At 44.2% G+C, this 19,378-nt stretch overlaps 2 protein-coding genes across 2 annotated transcripts; both read right to left on the bottom strand.

Moving 5' to 3' along the window:
• Nucleotides 1-3,620: 3,620 nt before the first annotated feature.
• Nucleotides 3,621-4,613, bottom strand: LOC102903192 (olfactory receptor 1f45-like). The gene has a single exon (XM_006997703.3). It carries the CDS (start codon nt 4,566-4,568, stop codon nt 3,621-3,623), a length of 948 nt encoding a protein of 315 aa, XP_006997765.2. The 5' UTR covers nt 4,569-4,613.
• Nucleotides 4,614-13,972: 9,359 nt separating this feature from the next.
• On the bottom strand, nt 13,973-15,255 carry LOC102902890 (olfactory receptor 1f45-like). Its single transcript, XM_006997702.3, has one exon. The coding sequence runs from the start codon at nt 15,232-15,234 to the stop codon at nt 14,311-14,313; it is 924 nt and encodes a 307-aa protein (XP_006997764.3). The 5' UTR covers nt 15,235-15,255; the 3' UTR covers nt 13,973-14,310.
• Nucleotides 15,256-19,378: the final 4,123 nt, after the last annotated feature.

The following is a 19,378-nucleotide window of genomic DNA, read 5'->3' as shown; positions in this document are numbered from 1 at the left end:
ACCTGCCAGTCCTGGAACTTGCCACCTGCCTTGCTGAAACCTATATGATGCTTCAATCATATGGCTCCCATTCGGAGTGGGATCCTCCATCTCCCCAAAGTGGTCTGCTTCCTTTCCACTCAGATGTTCAACACCTCTGTAGACTGGAGCTTAGCATGGCTCTGAGGTGGGGTGGTTTGAAGAACACTTTACAAAGTCACTGTGCAGAAGACAGTAATTCTGGGGGAACTTGGGGAGTGTGGGATCTGCAGTTACCTGAGTGAGGGTGTATGTAACAGGGTCATTGCACCAGTTCCCGACATGATCAAATATGCACTTTCTACCTGTCATAGCGTTCAATACTGAGACATAGTACTCCCAAGCCACAATGAAACAACATCCCAAATATTATCTAGACAACCAAAATGTATCAAGATTTCCCCCTCGGGTCACTTTCCTTACCTTCTTCAGGCCTGACTGTTGCCAGATAGGAGAGCAGGGGCCATGAAACTGTGAGCAACTAAAGCAAAAGCTGACCAACAATGGCCACCTCTGTGTAGGTAGCAGCCCCCTCTTTTCTCACTGTTCTCTGGTGAGGGTGCCGTATCTGGGCTCCTGGGTGGCACGGTTTGTCTTCCTCTGGGCTGGAACAGTTTCATTTCATGCATGTTGGTAGTTTTATAATGTCTAGCACAGAGAGAACCCCCAAAGTGCCTTATTACAGGCTATTCAGGAGGGAGTTTGCCTTGCTTCCTCTGACTCTCCAAGGCAGTGATTCTCAACCTGTGGGTCATGACCCCCTAGGGTTTGCATATCCGATATTCATATTACAATTCATAACAGTAGCAAAATTACAGTTATGAAGTAGCAACGAAATAACATTATGGTTGAGAGTCACCACAACATGAGGGGCTGTATTAAAGAGTTGCAGTATTAGAAGCTGAGAACCACGGCCCTAAGGGCTGAGGAAGGAAGAGGAACATTGTTCCTACTGCAGGTCGATGGTGTGCATTTTCTGTGGGAATCTACTGGACCCCAGTGGATTCACTGAAGATGCTGGCCACATCTTTTCTAAATGGTCTCTCCCCATTTCTATTCTTATCAAAGGATGAGAGAGATGAGGAGCAGAGATCCTAATTGGCAACACACATAACTAGATTATATTCAGAATTTATTTTTTTGAAGTTGATTGAAATGTCAACAAAAAAAAAAAGTGTTGGAGATTGGACCGACACACAAGAGGTAGAGAATTCTGGGAAAGGTGCGACTCTGCATCCATGCGTCTTCTCATTGCCGTGACAGAATGTCTGGCAAAGGTACTTGAGGAAGTGTTCATTTTGACTCATGGTTTGAGGGGACACAGTCCACCGTGGTGAGAGGAAATGGTGGTGGCCGTGTGAGGCAGCCGGTCACATTGTACCTGCAGCCCGGAAGCAGAGGGAGGTGAATGCTGGTGCCCATTCCACTTTCTGCCCAGATACAAAGGTGTCTGGGGAACTGCAGAGCGAGGGACAACCATCTGTTTCAACAACCACTCAGGTAAAGCCAAACGTCTCTCCTGTTGTCAGTGGTTTGCAAACAGTTGGCCCCAAAGACTTAGCAGTACTAGACAGAAATCGTCTATATGGTGCTCCCAGAAGTCTAGGCTGAGGGAAAGGGGGTTTTTGGACCAGGCCTGAAGTCTACTAATTCAGGCCCTAGAGAAAAAATTGCCGGGCTCCTTTTGGAGGCTTTGTGTGTGCCCACATCTTTTTAAAGTTTCTTTTGTTTTTGTTTTTTAAATTAGTGATTACCTGTACAGAATGATGGGTTTCACTACGACATTTTCAAAAATGTACGTAATATATTTTGATCATATTCGCTCTTTTACTCCTTCCAAGCAGATTTTCTCCATGACAAATGATGACTTTTCTCAGAGGGGAGAGGTGGAGTGGTTGTTTTTTTTTTTTTTTTCCTTTTGACTCATTGCCCTTTGATATACCCATAGACTTCCTGTTCCCATCCTCCTCTTTAATTATTTTACTATTGTAGGGTGGGGTACATGTGTGGCACAGAGCACATGTGGAGGTCACAGGCCATTTTGGGGCATCTGTTCTCTCTCTCCATTGTGTGACCCAGGGGTCCAGCCAAGTGGTCAGGTTCCACAGCAGACTGCCTCACCAGCCCCCTATCCTCCTCTTTATACACAATTTCCATTGAGGGGCAGAGATGGGGAGCTTGGCTACTTATAACTAAGCAGAGATTGACAGGAGTACTGTCTGGACGTGAGGAAAGACAGTGGGAAGCAACCTTGTGGGCCCTTAGTCCTCAGGTGTGGAATACAAGAGTCTGACGTCAAAGACACTAGTACCATACACCAAATGAACTCAGAGTTGGAATTGAAGTTCTGGCTTCCAGTTGGGATCTGACCATTAATTTATGTCCCTATGTCCCTATGGTCCTATAGTAATGCTGGACACTTCAGCTTTAAGATAATCTCTGCTTCCAGCAGAGACTTGAAGGGACACTAAGGATTCCATCTGGGACGCAGACGGCGTCTGAAGCGTCTGTTGCTTATTCCTGTATTGTACCTGTGCTCAATAGTGAAACACCACAAAGTCAGGTTGTGTGTATGTGGGGGAGCCCAGCAAGAGCCCTACCCTGAGCTGTGATGGGCGATGAGACACAGGAAGAGTCCCCTGAGCAGCAATACACTGTGACTTATTGCGGCTTGCGTCCTGGAACCCTGACGAGGGGGGATGAGGCAAGGAAGACAGGACAGACACAAATAAAGGAAAGCTAGGATCAGGTGAGGCTGCTCACTCTGATGGAGGGCACCTACTGACCATCACAACCCAGAACCTCAGTGTGTTTATTACGCACAACCCAAGGGGAGGGGCTAGCTAGTCTCCCTAGGAGGTCTCTGTAGTTGAGCAGTCTCAGGCTGTAAACATGCCGGAGGAGAAAGCTGTAGTTGCTAATCATTGCACACTCACTCACTCACTCACTCACTCACTCACTCACTCACTCACTCACTTACACTTAGATTCCTAGGGAAAGCTTTGCCATCCCTACTGAGCCTTACCTGCCAATCTCATGGGGCTGAGTATTGAAGTCCTTCACAGGGCTGTGCCTGTGTCAACAATACACACTCACTCAGGGTTTCCTCTGCACCCTACAGCAGTAAAGAAACCCGTACAGTAGAGATGATGATTCTATAATTAACAGATCATAGTTGTTCAGATCCAGACAATCTAGCTTTTCTATGTCAGTCATGAGGATAGCTGAGGCCTTTGGGGAGCTGCGACTCTGAAGAGGATCAGCTATAAAGTCCTCTGAAGTTTCCTTGTTCACGGTGGGAGTCTTGCCTTAGACAGTTGCTGGACCTTTCCCCAAAGAAATAATTTCAAATATGTCTAAACTTCAACTCTTCTTGTGTGGAAAGAGAGCTTTAAAACCAAGCCTTAAAAGACATAACAAATTACTGGTTTGGGAACAATAATCTCTTGTCAACCTCAGATTTAAAAGGATGACCATGACCACATAGCCCTAATTCCAGGAAGGATCACAGTGGGCTTTAGAACTAGCAACATGGGGTTCTCTGTAAAGATGAACAAATTTATGATGTCCAGGAATTCTCTCAGTTCTAGAATTTTCAAACACTAAGATCTAAGAATTATCTTCCTCAGGGCTCCTTTGATGTCACGATTCCTCAGGCTGTAGATGAAGGGATTGACCATGGGTGTCACCACTGTGAAGATGACAGTAGCCACTGTGTCCTGTACTGTGTAGGTGGATGAAGGGTGCATATAAATGCCCAAGATTGACCCGTAGAAAAGGGAGACCACAGTGAGGTGAGATCCACATGTGGACAGGGCTTTCCTTATTCCGTGGGCAGACTGTAATTTCAGAACCTTAGAGAAGATATAGGCATAGGAAACAATAATGCATGTAAATGGTGTCAGAAATACCAGCCCACCAATGGTGAAGACCATCAGGTCGTTGATAAAGGTGTCAGAACAAGAGAGCTTCATGATAGGGTAGGGGTCACAGAAGAAGTGGTGCACTGCATTGTGGGAACAGAAGGTGAGCCGAACCATGAGCAGAGTGTGCAAGAGAGCATGCAGGTTTGTGATGATCCATGATATGGCCACCAGGAGGACACAGAGTCTGGGCCTCATCATCAGGGTGTAGTGGAGTGGGTGACAAATGGCCACATAGCGGTCATAGGCCATCACACTCAGCAGGAAGCCATCCATGTTGCTGAATGCTATGAAGAAATAGATCTGGGTCATGCACTCCGAATAAGAGATGGACTTGCTTCCCACAATGTGATTCACCAGCGCCTTGGGGACAGTGACAGATGGAGCACTAATGTCAACAGTGGAGAGGTTGGCCAGGAAGAAGTACATGGGTGTGTGGAGATGAGGGTCACAGCTGATGGCCAGCATGATAAGAAGGTTCCCAGAGATGGTGACCAGGTACATCCACAAGAACATCCCAAAGACGATCTCTTCTTTCTCTGATTGTCCAGTGAGTCCCAGGAGGAGGAATTCTGTGACCATAGTCTGATTGTTCCCATCCATGTCTGTGGAGAACAGTTTTATCATGCATCCAGATCATTTGCTAACATTTGAGCAAAAACATATTATTTCAACGAGTTTAATGATAGGTTGAGAATGAACTGAAACTGAGTTGTCTCTTTTGTAATCTTAAACAAAATCCTGGTGAGTTTCAGCAGGTTTGATTTACGAGTGGCTGTAGTTTTGTAAACCACTTCTATTGTCTATTCCCAAACTTGTTTGCTTTCTTTTGCAATATTTAAACTTAGTCTAATGATTGAGGTTAATATAATTCACCTTGTGGATAAAGAAACCTATTGGATTGGTCATGTAATTAATCAATTGCATATTAGAAAGGAGAACTCAAGATAATCTTGTGATCTCCCTTTTACTATATAAACACACACATGTATGTATATTTATTTGCTCAAACTATATGTATTTTTTTTGAGACAGGATATTGATATGTCACCCAGGCTGGTCTTGATACCATGGACTCAAGCTATCCTCCTCTATTAGGCTACTCAGCATTGGGGGCTACAGGTTTAAGGACCCATCTGGCTGTCTTTATGCTGTATTTCATACAGCTGCCATTTGTTGACAGTTTAACCACATGGTAAATTGTTTATTAGATGCTGTCTACAAATGTGTAGATTGTGTTTGAGGCTCTTCTGTATCCTCAGACTTTGGAATGTTCCTGGGCTTTGAAAGGTCTGTCCAGTGGCTCTAAACTCTCAGCATTTTATCTGCCGCAGACCTGTTTTCACCCCAGTCCACCGCGGTTGGTCCACTACTCCAGCTGTGTACAAGCTCCTTCAACTTCCACACCCCAAGAAAAAGAACAGGTACAATTGTATGAATTACTTTTTAAGGATTTATTTTGTTTTTTAAATCATGTGTGTCTCTGTGTGAGTGTGTGCAAGTGAGTGTATGTGCTTATGGAGCCAGAAGAGGGAAATGGACCCCCTGGATTGTTGTGAGCCACCCAACATAGGTGCTGGGAACTGAACTCGGGGCCTCTGCAAGAGCAGTGCACGCTCTTAACTGCTGAGCCATCGCCACAGCCCCTGGATTATTTCTTTCTGGAAGAAAGAGCATTATTGATTGCCAAAGAGAAAATCCTTGCAGTGTATTTAAAAGATACTCCCAGCAGAAAAAACACCCAGAGGCGGGTTCAGGTAAAATAAGACTACAGCATCCTTGAGAGAATTGTTGGTGTTTCAGCAGGAAAGGAGAGAAAGTGTTTCCCCCTAGAGATCAAAGGAGCTGGATGGAGAAAAAGAAAGAACCAGCAGGGAGAAGCATATAGAAAACCCTTGGCAAAGATTGGCTGAAGGTTTACGGATTATGGAGACAATGAGGTGCCTATTACTGTGAGTGAAATTAGTGAAAACAAGAGTACAGTGCAGAGATGTGAGCTCATCTTACCTGGACCAACTTCTAAAGCCAAGGTAGATAGCTAGAAGAATGGCATCTGTGTAGCTTGAGCACATTCCTTATGTGATCAGAGATCACAGTGGATGGGCATGCAAAAACAAACAGCAAGGCAGGGATTTGGAGCATCTTACCCAGAGACTGCCTTTTAGTGTGCTCTCTCTGTCTCTCTCTGTCTCTCTCTGTCTCTCTCTGTCTCTCTCTGTCTCTCCTCTCTCTCTCTCTCTCTCTCTCTCTCTCTCTCTCTCTCTCTCTGTCTCTCCTCTCTCTCTCTCTCTCTCTCTCTCTCTCTCTCTCTCTCTCTCTCTCTCCTCTCTCTCTCTTTCTCTCCCTCATCCTCTCCCTCTCCCATCCTCTCTTTTCTTCTCTTCACCCTTTTTCCTCCACATCCCTACCACCTCTTGGTTGTGTACATCTGGCCAAGATTCTCAATAAACTTCAGTCTCTGTGTCTCGCCCAGCTAGCCCTAAGTTGCCCACTTCCTCTTTCTATCTAGAACTTTGTCTTGCAGAGAGACTGCCCTGTTCCTGGTGGGCAGCACATCTTGACCAAGAAAGGTCTGAGTGTCGACCGAGAAGCTTTTCCTATGATCCTGGGCCCGTTTTCCCCATCGGTGACCCTGTCTGCTGCTGAGGTAATAGTGCCTCACCTGCCTGGCCAGCCTGCCTTTCCTGCTGCTGTCTGTGCTGTCGGTGGCTTTCACACAATTCCCGCATCTGTGAATTCCATGCTTGATGCTGGATTTGAGCCAATTCATTTGTGGACCATTTCACCACTGGAGAACATCTAGGAAGAGATGCATGGCTCTCTATGGTCAAGCTTTGGTGATGAAAGTAAATAGACCCGCCATCCCTGGGGATCAGGGTTGCCATGACTACGGATGACACATTTTGGCACCCTAGGGCCCATTCCTCAGAGGTCCCCATTAGGGACCCATGCTAAGTGCTCATTGTTTGCATCCTGTCTGAAAACAGCAAATATTGTCATGAAATCAATCCCTGTGGAACAATTGTACAAACATGACCACCTCGCCTCCCTTTCCTTTGGTGTTCTTTGAGAGGCCCGTGAGAGGAGGGCCAGAGAGCAGGATGCACTGTCATGATGAAGGAGCTTATACGTCAAAGCCGGTTGTAACTCTACGAGAAATGCAGTAAGCACGAAACAGAAAGTGAAAACCCCCAGAAATACAACTGTTACTGCTTTTTATTTTTATTTTTTAAGCATATGAGTGTTTGCCTTTCTAAGTCTATGCACCATATGTGAAATAATGGAGGTCAGGAGAGTTACTGGACTGGACTGATGGACAGTAATTACTATCGTGTGGGTGCCAGGAGTCCATCCTGGGTCTTCTAGAAGAGCAGCAAGCACTCTAACCCATTAGCCTTCTCCCCAGCCCAAGTGTTTACTATATTTATACTTCTACTGGAATACTAAAATATTCTCAAAACATAGCCACTTTTCAAGCCCCAAATAATGATGTGACGATGACCCTCTTGTCACTGGATAATTCTGTCCATTTATCATCGGTTAATGTGAGCATGTTGTTTTCAATCTTTTTATCTTGTTTTGTTATTTTATTGCTGTGGTGGGATTAAAACCAGGGCTTCACACAGGCCAGGCAGTGCTCTGTCCCTCCAGCCTTGTTCTGTCCTTCCTCCCACCCTCCTGCCCTCCCTCCCTGCCCTCCTTCCTGGATACATGAGTGGGAGCGCACACACGCAGGTCAGAGGAGAGCTTGCAGGAGCTGGTTCTCTCCACCACGCAGGTTCTGGAAATCAACCGAGCCCAGCTTATCTGGCATGGCAGCAAGTGTCTTTACCTGCTGAACCATCTTCTCCTGCCCTCTTATCTGGATATTTAAAGCAATTGTTTAAGTTGTTTTTGATGGGATAGCAAGACCCTTTACAGTAGACGAGTTTTGGCTACAAAAGAAATCCCCCCCCACCACCACCACTAAATGTTAAGAGTTCTTCATGTAGCAGGATAAATTTTACAGGTGTGTGCGTTGGGGCTGGAGAGATGGCTCAGCGGTTAGGAGCACTGACTGCTCTTCCAGAGGTCCTGAGTTCAATTCCCAGCAACCACATGGTAGCTCACAACCATCTGTAATGAGATCTGGTGCCCTCTTCTGGCCTGCAGTCACATATGCTGTATACATAATAAATGAATAAATAAATTTTTTTAAAAAAAAACCTCCAACTTCAAAAAAAAAATTTTTACAGGTGGATTCTATTCTCTAGTTCATATGTCATCTTTGATTTTATTTTCTTTGACAATTTTATACATGTAAATCCTGAGTTTGGGGCATTTTCACATCCCAGATCCTCTCACTCTCCCCTACCTTTCTTCCTTACAATTTCCTTACTACATTGATGTCCTCCCCCGCCTCACCACTGTGTTTGATTGCAGATGTGTGTATGAGCTTGAGGGGTGGAGGATATTTGTGGAACACATCTCTGCTTACCAATAATAATTTAATTCACTGAGATTTGATATGGTTACCATCCAAGAAGGGTTTACTTCTGCCATTAAGTTATTTTCTCCATGTCTTATCCTTTGTTTCTCAACTTTTAGTATTGTCATTTTTTTGTTATTCACTTGATTCTTTTTTGTATCATTCCACTTTGACCCCCTCTTCTCCCTTTCTGTTTATTTTAAGTTGTTTCCTTGGTGATTACTTTGAAAACTGTAAATAACATCATAATCTCACACCAACCTTGTCTGAATAAAACCAACTGAAGATTCAATATCTTGGGCTCAGATGAGTTCCTGTATGTCTCTTGTCTCCCCTCCCATTAATGAGGTCACATATTACATCTTTATACATTGTATCACAACTAATATAAATTTATAATTATTATTTTATGCATTGGCCTTTGGGTCACATAGAAAGGGAGAATTGTTGACCCAAGTACAAGTCATTGCCCTGGGTGCTTATCATCATCATTGTCTAGTACACTTTGATTTTAGCCTGAAGTTTTCTTATATTATTTATTGTAGAGATTTACTGAAAATGCACTCCTTGGTTTCTGCTAATCCAGAAATATCTTAATTTTTCTTCATTCTAGAAGGATAGTTCCAATAATAATTAGAACATTTTGTTTTCCTTTAGTTTGTCCTTTTTCTTATTTATTTACTTTTGGATTTTAGAGGTGGTGTCTTGCTAAGTAGCTGGGAATGATCTGAAAATCCTTATGTAGCCTAGGCTGGGCTAGAACTCATGATACGCTGTCTTGACCTCCTGAGTACAGGGATTACAGACCCTCATTATCAGATCTATCAGCCTGCAAATGCGCTGTCCACTTCATCCAGCTTCCACAGTGTCTGTTTGGCATTTACTGAGGATCCCTTTACACAAGGAGTCTCTTCTCTTATTTTTAGTTTTGGGTTTTCTGTCTTCGTTGGGTTATTTTGAATGAGGGACCCTGGAGATAGCTGTTCCACCATTTTGCATCTTTATGTATTTCTGGACTTGCTATTCTAATCTGCAGAACTTTCAGTCTGTTCATGGATTTGATTATAGAAAACTTACAATGTGTGTTTATATCTAAATACGGATAAGTGTAATTTTGTGCATTAGTCTAATTATATAGCTATGTATAAATATATCTTGGCATTTAATTTTTGCTGATTTAAATTTAAAGAAAACATCTCTATGGTAAAAAAGATAAAAAAGCTATTTCAGAACAAGGGGCAATTAAGCCTCACATCTTTTGGATTTTCCTTTTGTCTGTAATAATTTCTCAGTCTTCCCTTGCTTTTCACATTCTTAATTGTTTTGAGGAATCTTGGGCAGACGTTTTGTCCAATATTATTCTATTTGGGGTTTCCTAGTTTCATAGTTATAGCATCATTATGACTTTGGGGAAGAACAACCTCTGAGGGATTTTTCCCTCATACTGTCATGTTATAGCAAAAATACAGGACGTCAGCATGAGCTATCACTGACGATGTTAAACTTCATTGCTTGGCAAGAAGATCTTATCATTTCTCCACTGTGTAGATTATTTTTCCCCTGTAGTAATCTGTTCTTGGGCAACAAGTCACTCAGTCCAGCTGCCTTTCAAGGGAGAGGAGAGGACTGAGCTCCGCACTCTGCGGGGTGTGATGGGGTGTGGAATCTGCGGTGCCTGGACATCTGTTAGAGAGCCTGTTTCTTGTCCCCTGGTCACCGGTTTGTTCTTTTGCTTGCTTTCGTCAATCTGGACTTACTGATGTTTATTTCCTGTATCACAATGACACCGAGCATCCCTTTCCCAAAATACCTGGGATCAGAAGTGTTTGGTGTTTCAAAGTCTTCTAATCTCGGAATATTTGCATATACATAACGAAATATGGAATCCAAGTCCAAACATGCAACTCAGTTTTGTTTCATGCAGCCTGGAGGTAACTATAAGTGGTTTTAATGTGCCTGTTTTGACTAATTCCGATTACGTGAGGTCCCCTGAAGAATTTCTGTGTCATGCTGGCATTCAAAAAGTTTCAGATTTGGAGGGAATGTTAAAATTTCAGCTTTTGGACTGGGGATGCTCGGCCTATGGTACCCTATTTGTTGCCTGTTCAGCCACGGGGAGCACCTCCGTGTTGGCTGCGGGGTCTTTGGGCGTGCCTTATCCCTCTTTTCTCTCCCTTTTCCTCTTTACCCCTCCCTCTTCTGGGAACTCCCTCCCTTTCTACAGTACAGGATGCCCCAGGATGTCAGCCTCTTTTCCCCCAGTATCCGTGGGACACACACACACACACACACACACACACACACACACACACACACACACGAAACTCAGGACAGACACTGGGCCGTTGTCTGAAAACAGGCTTGGTTGTCCATGTGAGGACTCAGTCTAAACAGCCAGGTTCATAAGGACTCAGGGCTCAGCAAGCAGATGAAGCCAGTTTCCAAGGCCCGTGTGGTAAAGGGGCAATGTCCAGAACAAAGTCATCTACTGAAGGTCCATTGACTTTGCGTGAGAGAAAATTCCAGAAAGCTTTGCCCTTCCCCTAAAACAGCAGGAGTCAAAATACTACAGCACAATAATTTCTAGACATTGTAATGGCTTCCTCTGCTTGCAACAGACATTCAGCCTGGTAGGTTTGTAACCTTGATGTACACATCTAAGGGAGGTGATTCCAATGGCCCTGGGGTGGTGTAGTCCCCAGTCCTTCTGAGGAGAGCAGTGTCTGGGGATCTGTGCAGCACTGAGGGATGACCATTTGTTTCAACATTCACTGAGCTGATGCCAAACTTTTCTAAGTTGTTTTAATTGGCAAACCAAGAGTTGACTCCCCAAAGGCTAATTAGTGGTAAATAGAAATTGATTGTGGAAAGGAGTATGTGGTATCTCCCAGGAGTCTAGGCTGAGGGAAAAATGGCCCTGGTCTAGGCCTGGTCTCTATTAACTCAGGCCCTGGGAGATAAATCACCAAAGTGGCTGCCACTGGGGAGTAAGATGTAAACTTGGTACAGGGTCTGTCTCTGAGGGAAGATGGCACCAGGGAGCTCACATGGTGCCTTGTTTTTATTAATCATTAGTTCCTCAATCAGACACAGACAACTAGGACCAGCAACTAGAACCAGGATGAGCCTGCCCAGACCTCTAGAGGACTCTCTTCCCTCTTCCTGTATCTCCGCTGAAAGAAATGATTCGGGGAGACAGCAGAGATGCAGGAAGTGGGTATTCGGCAGAAAGGGAATGAAAACCAGGAAGTTTGTGCAGAGTTGGCCAGCATGCAACAGGCACACCAATGAGGTTTTCTACTCAATAATGAGTTTCTAAGATAATTTGTGGGGGGCACATGTGGATAGAAAATGACTCCCCTTTGTCTCTGGATCCTATGAAAATTTCATTGACTTTCCTTCATCTTGGTCCTCTATCTTCCTCCTCATTCAACTTAAAAATATTTTTTTCTTTTTAAAACTATAGTTACATCATTTCCCCCTTCTCTTTCTTCCATCCAAATCCTTCCATATACCTTTCTTGCTCTCTTTCAAATTCATGACCTCTTTTTTCTTTAATTGTTGTTACATGCATATATGTTTATGTACACACACACACACACACACACACACACACACACATATATATATATATATATATATATATATATATATATATATATATATATATATTTAACCAGCTGAGTCTGTATAGTGTTACTCGGATGTATGCTTTCAGGGCTAACCACTTGGCATTGGATAGCCAATTGGTGTGCTCCTCCCAGAGGAAGACTGTTTCTCCCACTCCCAGCATTCCTTAGTACCTGTAGTTCTGAGTATAGGATCGAGGCCTCCTGGCCTCTCCCCAGTCCACTTTGGTATATCTGTTGTTGTCCTTATTCATCTCCTGTTTAGGCAATCATGTAAGTGAGACTTTACGGGTGTAACTTCTGACATCCCCAGGAGACACAGTTTCACGGCAAACACCTTGATCCTTTGTCTCTTACCCACTTTCTGTCTCCTTTTCTCCAATGTTTCCTGAGCCTTGGGCGCAGGAGTTATCTTGTAGACGGATCCCTTTCAGCTGGCCTCCACAACTCTGCGTTTTTTAGTTGGTTATGGTTTTTTGTGGTGGTCTCCTCTGCCGTAAAGAGGAGTGTCCTTGACGGCACAGTAACCCTAAGGATGCAGTACTGGCATGCACACCTTGGAGGTAACCAACAGCTCTCTAATTGGCCTCAGGATCTGCTCAACAAGAGGGAAAACATTCATGGTAGTCAAAACCTAGCCAACTGCCCAGGGCTAGCGAAGTAGTGGATCTTGGAGGAGAATCTACAGCTGCCACTGCTAAGCTAGCATACTTTTAACTATGCTCAGTGTTTGTCTTTATACCAGCAGATAAGTGTAGTTCACATCCAGTTTTTTGCCTATGACCTAGTGGTCGGGCACACACACCAGCAGTTCTACTTATTCAACACCCTGATGCAGAAGGATTGCTCAATATAAGAGATTCTGTCTGGCATAAAAAACACAAGAAGACTCAATCCTAGAAACAGCCGAGCAAATTCCTAGGCTCAGAACACGTTCTTGCCATGGCTGCTTCTCTGGGTCCCAGAATTCACTGAAGCTTCCTACATTCCACAGTGACCTTGCAGGGCTTCAGATCCCTAGGTTCTCATTTCCATAGCTGTGACTTCTGTTGTCTGTTACTTCTCAGTGTCCCATAATCACAATCATCTATGACTAATCCAAGGCAAGGTCATGTGAACACTGGACCAGTCTGGGTATCTGTGTACAAAAATGAAGAAATGTGTGATATCTAGGAGTCCTCTTCTTGCTGCCTTGGGGGCCATCCTCCAGCAGCGCAGGGCTGGAAATGAATCTACTGAGTCGGTGTATACTAGACTGTTCTATCTGAGGGTGTTAGGGAAAAAGACATTCACATTCTCTTTTGATGGTTTCCTTCTTTATTCTCTATTCTCTATTCTTCTACCATATGCACTTTTCTACAGCTTACACATATCAACAAAATCTTTCAGGCAACATAGGAATTACATTGTGGTTACATTCTTTTTTCAATGAATGATTATCATGAATACAGGCAAACACGTTTTTCATCTTCCTTACATGATTAAAAACCAAGTCACCCCAATAACCCACATACATTTACATCCAAGCAACTTATTACAGATTAACAGAACATGAGCAAGCAGAAAGTAATTTTTCTCAACCAACTCTTTTGTTGGCAGGCTGCATATTTTGGTTACAAAGAAAGAATCAATCAATCACTTCATTATTAATCTTGAAAGGTAATCTTATAAGGAATCTTTTTTTCTGAGACAGGGTTCCTCTGTGTAGCTTTTGGAGCCTGTCCAGGAGCTCACTCTGTAGACCAGGCTGGCTTCAAACTCACAGAGACCCAACTGCCTCTGCCTCCCGAGTGCTGGGATTAAAGGTGTGTGCACCATCACTGACTGGCCCTTATAAGGACTCCTAAAGGAATCACAAACCTTAACTTTTATACGTTAAAAAAACCAGTCAGCTGTTCTTTAAATCTTTAGGGTGCATACCCACTCATCAATAGTTTTATATTAAGAGATTGAGGGCAGGAATTAAACATCACCTTTGATCATCAAACAATCCTAGCAGGGAAAATATGTCAGCTGGTAACATTCAGGCTGCTTTGTATTTTTTTTTAACCTCATCTATGTGTCCTTGTGAACTTCAGATTGTTTCTGGGGTTTTCATTACAAGCAGTGGGGATCTCCCCACACCCATTCACACCATGACAGATACCAGAGAACCATAGCCGCAGCGAACATGTAAAGGCACAGCAGAAGAAAAAGACATTCCAGGGTGTGTGGTCTCAGGGCTTTGCCTATCCAAGAGATTGGATCTTCTCAGCTCTAGAAATTTCAAATTCTAGGATCTGAGAATTATCTTCCTTAGGGCTGCTTTCATGTCACGATTCCTCAGACTGTAGAGGAAGGGGTTAGCCATGGGAGTGACCACTGTGAAGATGACAGAGGCCACTGCATCCTGTGGTGAGTAGGAGGAAGAAGGGTGCATATAAACTCCTAGGATTGCCCCGTAGAAGAGGCAGACCACAGTGAGGTGAGACCCGCATGTGGACAGGGCTTTCCTTATTCCATGGGCAGAGGGCTTCTTCAGGACATTGGAGAAAATATAAACATAGGAAATAACAACACAGACAAACGGCACCAGAAATACCACTGCACCCTCAGTGAAGGCTGTGATGTCATTGATAAAGGTGTCAGCACAAGAGAGCTTCAGGATAGGGTAGGGGTCACAGAAGAAGTGGTGCACTGCATTGTGGGAACAGAAGGTGAGCCGAACCATGAGCAGAGTGTGCAAGAGAGCATGCAGGTTTGTGATGACCCATGATATGGCCACCAGGAGGACACAGAGCCTGGGCCTCATCATCAGGGTGTAGTGGAGTGGGTGACAAATGGCCACATAGCGGTCATAGGCCATCACACTCAGCAGGAAGCTGTCCATGTTGCCGAATGCGAGCATAAAGTACATCTGGGCCATACACTCCATGTAAGAGATGGACTTGCTTCCCACCATGTGATTCACCAGCGCCTTGGGGATGGTGACTGAGGAAAAGCAGATGTCAACAGTGGAGAGGTTGGCCAGGAAGAAGTACATGGGTGTGTGGAGATGAGGATCACAGCTGATGGCCAGGATGATGAGAAGGTTCCCAGAGATGGTGACCATGTACATCCCCAAGAACAGCCCAAAGACAACCTCTTCTTGGTCTGACTCTTCAGAGAGTCCCAGGAGGAGGAATTCTGTAGTGATCGTCTGATTGTCACCGTCCATGTCTTTGGAAAGAGAGTGAGACCCATGTAGTGAAATCATTCACCAACACTTGAAGAAAACTTAATGAACTTTGGGAAATGTTGCTCATTACTTGAGAATTAACTGCTAATAAAATGCCTTACAATGTACTTTTATAGCAACGAGTGGTCCATTGTTAAAGGACTGAATTCTAATGACTATGATTTTATTGATTCTGCTCTTGTTTCCTAGTGACATATATATGTGCCTTTTATACAAGAATTAACGCAGTCTAGGAATTGATGTACTACATTTGACTGTATATATGAAGAAACTGAGCAGTGGGCAACTAGATGCTTTATCAAAAATTGCTGATCGATGTCAGTGAGAGTTCAAAATAAGCTAATGGTCTTGTTCTCTGTGTTTACATAGACACATATGGGCATGCACGCTCACACATACACGAACATAACCACACATGCGTGCATGAACACACACACACCATGCACAACACACATACATACACAAACACACACATAGATACTTTGTAACACAGACACACAAGTATACTTTTTCTTACATGTTCTTTTGTCTGACTGGAATTTCTGGGCATAAGTTGCCGGGAACCATTCCCCGGTGATGGATGGGTCCTGCAGAGGAGGTAAGGAGTCAGCGGGAGAAGAAAGTGAGCCAGGTCATGGTGGTCAGGGGAATCTTGCAGCCTGACTGACTAGCAGCCAGAGTGTTTCTTTATTTATACAGAATTTAGTTGGAAGGGATACATACATGATGTTCCAAAACATAGATCATATCATTTTTGGTTTTGGACATGTGTTTCACTTCCTTTTGTTCATCTTTTAGTCATCATTAATAAACTATGACAGAACAGAGTTATCATTTCCAATCACTTTCCCTCAAGTTTAGTTTTGACATCATTTATAAACAGAGTTATCATTCTTACTCATTAACCCAATAACCCAATTTTTGAGAATATAGAGGCATATGACAGCCTGTGCTCAAGCTCAAATTCAGACTGGCTGGGACTATAGACAGGTGCCATGTCTCCAGCAATTTTTATGTTATATTAGCTACCATTTTATTAAATTGTAATCAAATGAAAAGTCACAACTAAGTGTCATGTATTTCCCAGCACTCTGGAGGCAGAGGCAGGCGGATCTCTGTGAGTACGAGGTTAACCTGGTCTACAAAGCGAGTTCCAGGAAAGGCACAAAGCTACACAGAGAAACTCTGTCTTGAAAAACCAAAAAAAAAAAAAAAAGTGTCATATATTATAAACCCAGAGGTTGTGCTGTGGCTTTTCTATTTCCTCACACTTGGGGTGGCCAATAGGCTTAGACTGACTGTTGGGCCTTTGTATTTTATTGGCTACAGAGATGTTTTCACCACAGCTCACAGCTGTTTGTCTGCTCACCTGAGCTGTAGGCCGGACTCCTGTGTGCAGTGTACCCTCCTTTCTGCACACAGAAGAGGGGGGCGCATACAGAGTCTAAGTGCAATGGTTTCCTATTGGAGAAAAAAGGTTTCACAGGTGGATAAAATGCAGATTCATAGGCATCTCAAAAGACAACCCCAAGGCTAGGAAATCACCACGGCCAGCAGGTCACGATCACATCTGGACTGCAGTGCCCATGGAGGGATGCCAGGCAATTTAAGCTGAGAAAGGGAGGAGAGTCACCCTGGGGGTGATCAAAGGCCCAGGGAAAGAGAAGAGAGGTGGCAACTGTCATGTGAAATGGCCTGGCTGCTGGGACAGAACATGACATGGGAACTGATAATGTTGTTTATAGGATGTGTGTATGGTAGACACAGTGAGGCCACTATACTGTGAGAGTGAAATGGATGTAGAACAATGTAACAACAACAGTAAAATCTAGAAGGAGGTCTGAGGAGATGACTCAGTGTGAAAAGCATGAGCCATGTCAGCGTGAAGACCTGAGTTCAAGTCCCCAGAACCCACATAAAACTCCGCAACATCGACGTGTCTTCTATCCCAGTGCTTTCATGGTGAAATGAGAGACAGATCCCTATGAGTGCTGTGGGACATGTGCAACTACACTCACAAATATCCATGTGTACCCACATACACACACACATACACACACACACACACACACACACACACACACACACACACACACATACACACACACACAAAATCAAATTTAAAAACCTAGAATAAGCTTCCAGTGGGTCACAGGGTCAGTGGACTGCAGAAGCAGAGATGAGACAGAATGATCAATAGTTCATAAGGACCAACAAAAGTATCCTTTGACTGTAGATGTTAATGTTCTAGAAGCCAGATAGTTTCCTATCAAAGAAATAGAAAAAGATGCACAAAGGGATGTAAAGACAACTTGTTTCAGTGGGGCAAGACCACAGTTAAGGCTCAGTCCTGAGAGCATTAAGCTGTAGTCATTCCATATTTTCTTACGCTGTTCATTAAGAGATGGTGGGCACTGGAATGGTCAGTTGCTGGAAATAATACTAACATCACGGTTTAAGCCCTAGGTGTACGGCTTCCACGGGACACCAGTGCATCATGGTAGGTCATGCATGGATGTCCCTTTGTTTGGCTCTTCAAGTCTAGCATTTAGATTTCTGCTGCATTTTTGTTTTTTGTTTTTTTGTTTTTTCGAGACAGTGTTTCTCTGTGTAGCTTTGCGCCATTTCCTGGAACTCACTTGGTAATCCAGGCTGGCCTCGAACTCACAGACAGAGATCCGGCTGCCTCTGCCTCCCGAGTGCTGGGATTAAAGGCGTGCGCCACCACCGCCCAGCCCAGCATTTAGATTTCAATTCCACTTTCCCTAAGCTTCCATTTGGAGACAGAATTCTGCTGCCACGACTATAAAAAAAGAACCTTCAGGATATATATATATATATACATACATACATATACGCACATATCCTAATGTGTGTCTGTTTTGCTGCATTGGTTTCCGTGAGTTGTGGACATGTCCAGAGTGTCTGAGATGCCAGATGTGCAGCTTTGTCTGCATCACTGGGTGTTGGAGACCCTGCACCTTAAAGGCGGCCTTGTCTCTGGACTCCAGTTGGAGTCAACAGTCCACGGCTGGTTCCAGTAGCATCCAAGTCGCCACAGTCTGAGATACCTTCATTATACACCCACACACGCCAGGGGATGGGCAGAGAACAAATACGAAGACCAGGGTACAATAATGACTTTCTCTGTCTCTGTTTCTCCCTGTCTCTATCTCTGTCTCTGTCTCTGTCTCTCTCTCTGTCTCTCTGTCTCTCTGTCTCTGTCTCTCTGTCTCTGTCTCTGTCTCTGTCTCTGTCTCTCTCTCTCTCTCTCTCTCTCTCTGTGTGTGTGTGTGTGTGTGTGTGTGTGTGTGTGTCTCACTCAGTGTTTCTCTCTCTCTGTCTCTCTCTCTTTCCCTCACTTTCTCTCTACCCCCCACCCCTGCTTCTGAACAGGCTTTGTAACAGCCAGCAGTACTGCTCCTAACCCACTAACCTCCATTATGTCCTTCTGCTTGCTCTGCCCACTTTGCGGCTTCCACTGTGTCTTAGTGCTGAGCACCTCATGGAGGACAAGGCATGGACATGTAGGAGTGAGATGCTTTTCCTCCTTTGAACTTGGTCAGAGGCAGAGGGACTGAATGAAGTTCTTTCTCTGTCAACCCATGTGCTCAAGTCCATGGGAGTCTGCCTGTGGTGGGGACGCCCTCTGCTGTTCCCTCAGCCACTTTACCTGGGTGCTCTTGGCTGCTACCAGATTTCTTCAATAAAGTTCTGTGTCTGCTGGTGCCATGTTTGACTCTTGTGAACCTTGCTAAGGACTGTGTCTGAAATATCTGATGTAGCTGTGTCCCTGAGCTTGGATCCATGGACCGTACAATTAAAACTGAATAGGTCCTAGACTAACCCAGTTCCCTATATGGGGCTCAGAATAGCATCCAAAGTAACTTAAGTATCAGACCCCTTTGTTATAGACTCACGGGTCACAGTCAATGAACACAGAGAAGAAACTGTCATAAACAGGAAATTCGGCATGGAATAGGACAACCTTGCATGTCTGAGAGGGGAATCTCTTTCCAGTAAAGACTGATAGGAGCCTGTTCTCACCGCATCACTAACTCTAGATGGATCCTCCTTATCCACTTGTAGGACAAGCAACATTTCCCTCTGAACTTGGCTAGCT

Source organism: Peromyscus maniculatus, chromosome 8 (assembly GCF_049852395.1).
Source record: "Peromyscus maniculatus bairdii isolate BWxNUB_F1_BW_parent chromosome 8, HU_Pman_BW_mat_3.1, whole genome shotgun sequence".
Classification (NCBI taxonomy): domain Eukaryota; kingdom Metazoa; phylum Chordata; class Mammalia; order Rodentia; family Cricetidae; genus Peromyscus; species Peromyscus maniculatus.
This window is presented reverse-complemented; position numbering and strand designations above follow the sequence as displayed.

Coding starts and splice junctions, on each gene's coding strand:
- LOC102903192 (XM_006997703.3), bottom strand. CDS start 4,568: ATGATAAAACTGTTCTCCACAGACATGGATGGGAACAATCAGACTATG.
- LOC102902890 (XM_006997702.3), bottom strand. CDS start 15,234: ATGGACGGTGACAATCAGACGATCACTACAGAATTCCTCCTCCTGGGA.